Here is a 9,903-nt window from a genome sequence, read left to right as displayed (position 1 = left end):
AAGCTCTAGTAACAACTCAGCGTATAATGGATTAGTATTAGAGATAAACAATTTAAGCATTTCACTTGCTGATGTGTTACGAATCATCGATTTGCAGCATTTTACAGCACCAAAGCATTTGTAACAAACAAGTTATTGGGGCATTTTGTAAATCCAATATAATATTCATCAAAAGCAGCATGCATTCAAAAATATGAATTAGAAAATTAATCTCACAATTTTTTCCGTTTCTGTTCTTTTGTCATGCAAGGCCGCAGTATCTTCACATTTGAGTAAAATCTTACCGCATTTTTGAGTCACAGAGTCCCACAGCACAGAAACAGGCCTTCAGCCCAACTAGTCCTATTGGCCGACATTTGCCCAGAGTAGGGACATCAAGAACTGGAGGACATGGGTTTAAGGTTAGGGAGGAAAGAATGAATAGGAACCTAAGTGGCAATCTTTTCCACACAGAGGTTGGTGGGTATATGGAACGAGCTGCCATACCCCACGAAAACTTTCTTATTCGTGTACCTGTTCAAATGTCTTTTAAATACCTGCCTTCACTACCGCCTCTAGCAGCTCGTTCCATATACCCACCAACCTCTGTGTGGAAAAGATTGCCACTTAGGTTCCTATTCATTCTTTCCTCCCTAACCTTAAACCCATGTCCTCCAGTTCTTGATGTCCCTACTCTGGGCAAAAGACAGTGCATTTCCATTATCTATTCTCCTCCTAATCTGGTATACCTCTACAAGAACAACCCTGATCCTCCTGTGGTCCTAGGAACAAAGTCCCTATAGCTCAGGCCCTCAAGTCTTGGCAGCATCCCTGTAAATGTTCTCTGCGTCCTTTCCAGCTTAACCCTATCCTTGCAATAGCAGGGGGACTGAAACTGACCAGGGTCTGCACTATTTATTAACAACAGCCCGCACCAGCTCCCTGGTTTCTTGGATCAGTAGTTACAATCTTTACTGTTTTAGAAGCAGCAAAAAAGATTAGAGGAAGACCTAAAGATAGCTCAGTTACATATTTACATGTCCTTGATTTACAAAAATTGCTTGTCACTTTTCCATCAATGTATCAAGGGCAACACTTTGAAAAAATATTTCATTGGTGATACATTCCCTTAGGATGACCTGAGTTTGTAATAAGAACTAAATAAATGCACGCTCTAAATTTGCTCTTTCCTGCTTCTAATCCTGATATTCCTCCTTTTCCTTCCTAATCCTCCTGTCTGTACGGACATGTACATATGCTTTTCTACAAATTTAGAGGCTGGCTTAAATTAATATGGGGAAGTCATGTTTTCAGGTATGGGTAGCTAATGGTGGGAAACCTAAAATATTTTCTTGGTATTTGAGGAATTTGTTGACCAAGGGAGAATAGGAAATCTAGTGGCTCCTTTTGCAAATGCATGTTATATCAGTAGATCAATAGGGCTGGGCTGGTCGGGAGGGGTTGTGAGGTGGGGTATGAGGTGAATGAAGCCGTCACAAGGAAATAGTACCAGAAGAGCATGCAGCAGCAACAGTGTATTTTGTTAACCCAGAGAGGCATCTATGACACCGCAGGTTAGGCTGCGCAATGCCACGTACCAATGAGAAGATCATTAATCTTCTTCAACTCCATTTTCCTGAGGTATTGAGGGCCTGTGGTGGTGAATGATCCACTTCACGGCACACACAGACTGAAATATCAATGGGAATGAGCCTGTAAGTTCCAATGCCACTCTTACCAATCTGATATTGACTACAGATCCATGACCTATAAGTTACTGGTGCATGAGCAATGCCTGACAAATAAAACATCTTCTGTGTAAAGTCCCTGATACAGCAACAATAGTTTACAGACAAAGAGAATTCTTCTCTCCCTGAGATATATTCTGTTTCGATGGGCTTGCTCTGCCTACAGTATCAGTTCTGGCCTTTCTGCCAGCTTCAGAGCCTCGTGCATTCCTGCAGCGGAGAGCTTCCGGTTAATGGTCCTGTACCTGCACCTCAACAGGTTGTGATAGGTTGTCCGCAGATCCCTGTTGAACAACGCATAGATAAAAGGATTGAGCAATGAATTGGCATATCCAAACCACAAGATTGTTCTTTCCAACCAAAAGGGTATACAGCTGCACTTGGTGCCACAGATAAAGGGTCTTGCTGTAGAAAGTATGAAAAACGGCAGCCAGCACACAGTGAAGGCTCCAACCACAATGCCCAGAGTGGTGGCAGCTTTCTGCTCCCTCTTGAAGATTGACATGTTCTTGCGCTCATTTTTCAGAAGGCGGGAAAAGTTGGTGCATTCATCTGAGCCTTTGCATGGTTTATGCCCTCGTTGATCTGCCTCGCCCATCAACATGTCGCCAGGCCGCGGGAATCCCGCAAAGGTGTGCTTGGCAGCACTCTTCTTGGCAGCTTTGAAAATCTGGTGATACATCAGCAGCATGACTGACATGGGGATATAGAACGCCACTGCTGTCGAATATATGGTGTAACCAAAGTCCTGGCTGATCAGGCAAACCTTGTCATCATTGATATTCTCGGCCCAACCAAAGAGAGGCGGCAGTGTGACAGATGCGGCCAGAAGCCAGACACAGAGAATCATTTTGGCCATGCCTTTGCCATTCTGTCTGACTGGGTATGTCAGTGGTCGTGTTATTCCCAAATACCTGCAACAACAGAAACAGTGGTTACTGGCAACCCCTCAGTTCCTACACGTCTCTGATGTTGGAATGGCAAGTACATTCCATGGCTTTAACAGCGAATCAAAGAGTTATACAGTGTGAAAACAGTCCCTTCAGCCCAACTTGCCCACACCAACCAACATGCCCCATATACACTACTCACCACCTGCCGACATTTACCACACATCCTTCTACACCTATGCTATCCGTGCACTTGTCCAAATGTTTTTTAAATGTTGTTATATACTTGCCTCAACTACCTCCTCCACCACCTTGTTCTAAATACCCACCACCATCCGTGGAAAAAATGATGCCCCTCAGGTTCCAATTAAATCTTTCTCCCCTCACCTTAAACCTGTGTCCTCTGCTTCTTGATTCCCCTACTCTGGGTAAAGGACTGTGCATTTACTCTATTCCTCTCATGATCTTGTACATCTCTATAAGATCATCCCTTATCCTCCTGCATTTCAAGGAATAAAGCCCTAGGCTACTCAACCTCACCTATAGCTCAGCCCCTCAAATCCTGGCAACAACCTCGTAAATCTTCCCTGTACCCTTTCAAGTTTAACAACCCCTTTCCTATAACGTTATGGGCAGTGATGGAAATGGGTTTTAGGAACTAGGGGTACTCAAAGGTCCGTGAGGCTGAGGTTGGGAAGGAAGGTGGGGGGGGGGGTTATGTGCAGTCATACCCATGTAAGATTGCATAACTTGTTTGTTGTGTTTTTATAATATAGTTTATTGTTTATTATATGTCATAGCTGCTTTCTTGCATCTCTCTCTCTCCCTCTCTCTCAGATGGACGAAAGCAACAATCATAGAGTGGAATAGATGACGTTTCGGGTCGTGACCCTTCTTCAGGCTGACAGTCAAGGGAAAGGGAAACGGGAGATACAGGCAAATCTTCCATTCATTTGTCCTTAGTCCCATCTATATCTCTTGTTCCTCTTTTCCCTGACTCAGTCTGAATAAGGGTCTCGACCTGAAATGTCATCTATTCCATTCTATGATCGTTGCTTTTGACCGTCTGCCCGCTCGTTCGCTCGCCCTTGGATTAAGTAGCGCAGGATAAAGCTGCAAATTCACGCCATTCCCCTCCCATTCCCAATCTGACCTTTCTGTCCTGGGCCTCCTCCATTGTCAGAGTGGGGCCCAGCACAAATTGGAGGAACAGCACCTAATATTTCGCTTGGGCAGCTTACACCCCAGCGGTATGAACATTGACTTCTCTAACTTCAAATAGCCCTTGCTTTCCCTCTCTCTCCATCCCCTGCCCCTTCCCAGTTCTCCCACCAGTCTTACTGTTTCCGACTGCATTCTGTCTCTGTCCCACTCACCCCTGACATCAGTATGAAAAAGGGTCTCGACCCGAAACGTCATCCATTCCTTCTCTCCAGAGATGCTGCCTGTTCCATTGAGTTATTCCAGCATTTTACATAGATACATAGAAAATAGGTGCAGGAGTAAGCCATTCAGCCCTTCGAGCCATTCAATGTGATCGTGACTGATCATCCACAATCAGTACCCCATTCCTACCTTCTCCCCATATCCCTTGATTTCACTAGCCCTAAGAGCTCAATCTAACGCTTTTGAATGCATCCAGTGCGTTGGCCTCCACTGCCTTCTGAGGCAGATAATTCCACAAATTCACAACACTCTGGGTGAAAAGGTTTTTCCTCATGTCCATTCTAAATGGCCTACTCCATATTCTTAAACTGTGGCCCTTGGTTCTGGACTCCTCCAACATCGGGAACATGTTTCCTGCATCTAGCGTGTCCAATCCCTTGATAATTTTATGTTGCTATAAGATCGCCTCTCATCCTTCTAAATTCCAGTGGATACAAGCCCAGTCGTTCCATTCTTTCATCATATGACATTTCTGTCATCTCGGGAATTAACCTTGTGAACCTACGTTGCACTCCCTCAATAGCAAGAATGTCCTTCCTCAAATTAGGAGACCAAAACTGCACACAATACTCCAGGCGTGGTCTCACCAGGGCACTGTACAACTGCAGAAGCTCTTTGCTCCCATACTCAAATCCTAACACAAGTTTATCATAAGGCCATCAGTTTTCTTCACTGCCTGCTGTTTCTTGCATGCTTACTTCAGTAACTGATGTACAAGTACACCCAGGTCTCGTTGCACTTCCCCTTTTCCTAATCTGACACCATACAGAAGAAGGGTCTCGACCCGAAACATCACCCATTCCTTTGCTCCAGAGATGCTGCCTGACCCGCTGAGTTACTCCAGCATTTGTGTCTACCTGCCATTCAGATGATAATCTGCCTCTTGTTCTTGCCATTAAAGTGGATAACCTCACATTTATCCACATTATACTGCATCTACCATGCATCTTCCCACTCACCCAACCTACCCAATTCACCCTGCATCCTCATAGCATCCTCTTCACAGTTCACACTGCCATCCAGCTTTGTGTCATCTGAAAATTTGCTAATGTTACTTTTAATTCCTTCATCTAAATCATTAATATATATTGTGAATAGCTGCGGTCCCAGCATCGAGCCTTGAGGCACTCCACTAGTCACTGCCTGTCATTCTTAAAGGGAACCGTTAATTCCTACTCTTTGTTTCCTGTCTGCCAACCAATTTTCTATCCATGTCAGCACTCTACCCCCAATACCATGTGCCCTAATTTTGCCCACTAATCTCCTATCCTATATCCTACCTTATCAAATGCTTTCTGAAAGTCCAGGTACACTGCATCCACTGGCTCTCCCTTATCCATGTTACTGTCTACCTGAACTTGGTTGTTAGGGATAACATTCATTTCTTTTTGTTCATTTGTGAATGACAAATAATTTCAATTCAATTCAAAATGTACAGGTCAAGAAGATCTTGGAACATTTCACATTATTTGTTAATGTTCTGCATAGTCTACTCTTCTGCCTCACTTTCCCAAAGTTTACTTAAATTTAGAGCCTTGTTTTCTGACTCATCCTTCTCCCTCTTAACTAGTTTATCGAATACCGTTCAACGGTGACTGCTAGCCAAGCGTTACTGCACCATTAACCAATTAACTAACTCAGACTAATTATTCATTATTTTTGTTAGCTGAAGGAAATATCGTTCCAGAAAAATTGAACACAATATTCTAACAATGGCACAACCAATGATTTATACAAGTTTTCTATTAGCTTCGTAAACATTATTTCTCATTTGAAAATGTAGCATATCATTTGCTTTTGAAGGTTTGTATATCTGAACCCTGATTTTGTTAATGTGCACTTTTTATGCATCTCCTTGCTCCAAAATACCTCCCAAAATACATCATCGACTTTTCGAGAGCGGGCAGAGAGAGCGCGAGAGACTGTGGGAGAGAGCGGAGAGCAGGGGAGAGGCGGAGAGCAGGGAGGCAGAGAGGCAGAGAGGCAGAGAGGCAGAGAGGCAGAGAGGCAGAGAGGCAGAGAGGCAAATAAAATAACGTGGAATACTAAAATAACGTGACTTTACCTGAGCCCGTGCTCGTAGTCCTGTAGCCCTAACAGTGAGTTTAAGAAATTCGCCCTTGAATTTTATTCAAGAGAACGTGGTGTTAAAACACAATTACATTTACTGAGGAATGTGTATTGATGACACATAACTGGCTGTTAACAAGTGCTAACAGTGGCTGTTAACAAATTGTTTTTGCCTGAGTTGAATAAAGTGCGAAACGACTCGAATCTTTCTGCAGTACTCATTAAACCCGAGCTGGAAATTGAAAACTAGGGGAACGTCATACCCCTGCGTACCTCCCCATTTCCATCACTGATCATGGGCGACACGGTGGCGCAGCGGTAGAGTTGTTCCCTTCGATCCCGGGTTCGATCCCGACTAAGGGTGCTGTCTGTAAGGTGTTTGTACATTCTCTCCGTGACCTGCGTGGGTTTTCTCCGAGATCTTCGGTTTCCTCCCACACTCCAAAGACGTACAGGTTTGTAGGTTAATTGGCTTGGTAAATGTAAAAAATGTCCCTAGTGTTTGTGGGATAGTGTTAATATGCCGGGATCGCTGGTCAGCATGGACCCGGAGGGTCAAAAGGCCTGTTTCCGTGCTGTATCTCCAAACAGGGTGATCAAAACCGAACACAATACTCTCAATGTGGCTTAACCAATGTCTTGTACAAATGTAATATGACCACTCAACTTCTATTCTCAATACTCTGACTGATGACGACCACTGTACTGAAAGCTTTCTTAACCACCCATCTACCCGTGATGCCACTTTTGGGGAACTATGTACCGGCACCTCTAGATCCCTCTGCTCTACAACTCTCCCCAGAGCCCAACCATTCACTGTGTAGGTTCAGCCCATGTTAGACTATCCAAAATGCAACTCACATTTCTCTGTATTAATTTCCATCAACCATTCCTCAGCCCACCTGCCCAACCAATCAAGATCCTGCTGCTATTTATGACATCCAGCTTCACTATTTGCAAAACCACCCACTTTAGTGTCATCTACAAACTTGCTAATCTTGCCCTGTACGTTCTCATCCAAATCATTGACATAGATCAGGGCCGGATTTACGTACATGCTAGACAAGCTTAAGCTTAGGGCCTCGAGATCTAGGGGGGGCCTATTCACCTCGCTGTCTCACCAGACCCGTCAAACCTCGCCGCCCCACCGACCATCCACCCACCGGGACCTCCTACTCTTTGCCCCGCTGACCCTGGCCATTCCACTGCCCTCCAGCAGCCCGCAGCCATCGCCGTCGCTGCCTTACCTGCAGCCTGGACACAGCACTGGGCCTGAAGCTTTCACGCTGCAGACTCCCATTCCCCTGGGTTTGACTGCGCTGGGTCCTAGTGCTAGTCATCCAACCCTGGTAATCTCAGTGGCTGTTCCACTGGGTCTTCCCCATTCCCCTCAAATATTGTGACCCCAGCTCTTCCCCACCCACACTACAGTCCTCATACCCCCTACCCCTTGACCACCCACCACCCCTCCACCAGACATCGCCTCAGTCCAGTCACCTGCCTTCCTCCGGCTCCAACCCCCATCCTTGCCGTGTGTTCACCATCCCCCTGACCTTCCCCTCTCTGATACCGAATGGTCTGTCCTCAGCAGAGGTCCCACCTTTGTCCCCCTCCGTCCCCACCTCAATGAGTTCTGCGCCCACCGCGATTTGGAACTCTTCTTCCGTCGCCTCCGACTCACACCGTTCTTCGATGGGAAAGAGTCCTCGCCCCCATTGATGATCCCTTTTCCCATCTCCAACGGACCGCCTCCTCTTGGACCCCCCCCCCCCCTCATGGCCATTGGTACAATGAAATTTGGGGGTCACCATCCGATGTCGGAATGGGAGAACATTCTCAGCAGCTTGGACTTCCGAATCGGCCACTTCCTACCGGAGACAGCGGCTCCCGAAGTCCACAGGCTGAGCTGGGTGGAGATTCACGCTGGCGGCCCTCGGCAAAGGGATCCCAGGGCTCCGCGATGTTGAAATTAGCGCGGCTCAAAGCTGGGAGCTCCGCAAACCACAGCTCCGTGATGTTGAAGCAGCAGGCCCAACACTCCAGAGCTTCAAACGGCGATCCAGGTAATGCATCGCCCGCTCCACGGTGAATCCAATATGTATTTTAAAACCAACTGTTTAATGGCAACATACAGTAGGATCTAAAAGTGTCACACTGTCACTATCAGGTAGTCATGGTCCTCTAGTCGTGGGGGTGGGGGATTGGGGGGGGGGCTCACAAGTGAAATAGCTTAGGGCCTCCCTTCATCTAAATCTGGCCCTGATATAGATGACCAACAGCAATAATAATAATAATAATAATAATAATAACTTTATTTGTTAAGCACCTTAAAAAACAACCAAAGCTGACCAAAGTGCCGTACAGAAAAAGAAAATAAGCAAGACATCATAAAACAGGCAGAACAACAGAACATACAGCTAACACAAGGCGCATAAATTACATACGAAAATCCAAACAATAAATTAAAATACATAAAACATGAGTACGAACCACGCAGCAAAACCAAGCAAATAAAGTAAATAAATAAGTCGACACCTTACTGGTCTACAAAGGCCACAGAGAATAGATATGTCTTCAGGAGTGACTTAAAAACAGCTAGAGAAGGGGCCTGTTTAACGTGCAGAGGCAATTCATTCCATAATCTCGGAGCCGACACAGCAAATGGGTAAGTATAGCAAATAAGTACAGCATTAATACATGATGGGTGGGTTGGAGAATCTGTAAAGAACTGAGGAATTGAGACTTGCAACAGACCAATCAGAACACATCTTATATTTTGCTTGGGCAGCTTACAACCCAGTGGTATGAATATTGATTGATCTCACTTCAAATAACCCTTGCATCCTCCCTCTCTCCATCCCTCCCCCTCCCGTCGTGTCAGCTTCAAAGTCATCTTGTTGAGTCTCATTGTCTGTTATTTATTTCAACTGATTTGATGCACAATTTATATGCAGCGGTGAAGTCTGAGATGGAGGCAGTGCAGATTAAGATTAGACTAGCAGATTACTCCACGCATTAACAATGAGTCGGAAGATGGGAGGCCAACCACGTGTGTATTAGATTACCTAGCGGCATAACAAGGTCTGGAAGAGGCTTCCAGCAATTAATAATCTGATGTCAGATAGGACCAAAGAAAGATACAAAGTGCTGGACTATACACCACAGTTGTCCACATTGTTTTCCCCTTGAGATCACACATGCCCTAGCAACCAATGGGCTTCCTGTGCACTGCCCCCCTGCCTGAGGTAATTTGTGCCCGATCCTGATTGGTCCTGGTCCTGGTCTTGGTCCTGGTCTTGGTCTTGGTCTTGGTCTTGGTCTTGGTCTTGGTCTTGGTCTTGGTCTTGGTCTTGGTCTTGGTCTTGGTCCTGGTCTTGGTCTTGGTCCTGGTCTTGGTCTTGGTCTTGGTCTTGGTCTTGGTCTTGGTCTTGGTCCTGGTCTTGGTCCTGGTCCTGGTCCTGGTCTTGGTCCTGGTCCTGGTCCTGGTCCTGGTCTTGGTCCTGGTCTTGGTCCTGGTCTTGGTCCTGGTCTTGGTCTTGGTCCTGGTCTTGGTCTTGGTCTTGGTCTTGGTCTTGGTCCTGGTCTTGGTCTTGGTCTTGGTCTTGGTCTTGGTCCTGGTCTTGGTCCTGGTCTTGGTCTTGGTCTTGGTCTTGGTCTTGGTCTTGGTCCTGGTCTTGGTCTTGGTCCTGGTCTTGGTCTCTGGTCTTGGTCCTGGTCTGGTCTTGGTCTTGGTCAGTCTGGTGGATCTTGGTCTTGGTCTGGTGCTGAAT

General features: G+C 45.9%; 1 protein-coding gene across 1 annotated transcript in view; it reads right to left on the bottom strand.

Moving 5' to 3' along the window:
- Positions 1–489: 489 nt before the first annotated feature.
- Positions 490–9,903, bottom strand: part of LOC129703886 (5-hydroxytryptamine receptor 7) — a 49,811-nt gene continuing 40,397 nt past the window's right edge. Inside the window, exon 2 of the mRNA XM_055646565.1 lies at positions 490–2,641. Coding sequence (XP_055502540.1) covers positions 1,888–2,641 — 754 coding nt within the window. The 3' untranslated portion in view covers positions 490–1,887. The remainder of the gene's footprint in view (positions 2,642–9,903) is intronic.

Source organism: Leucoraja erinacea, chromosome 15 (genome assembly GCF_028641065.1).
Source record: "Leucoraja erinacea ecotype New England chromosome 15, Leri_hhj_1, whole genome shotgun sequence".
Classification (NCBI taxonomy): Eukaryota; Metazoa; Chordata; class Chondrichthyes; order Rajiformes; family Rajidae; genus Leucoraja; species Leucoraja erinaceus.
Note: the sequence above shows the minus strand (reverse complement) of the source record. Positions and strands in the feature narration are given on the sequence as shown.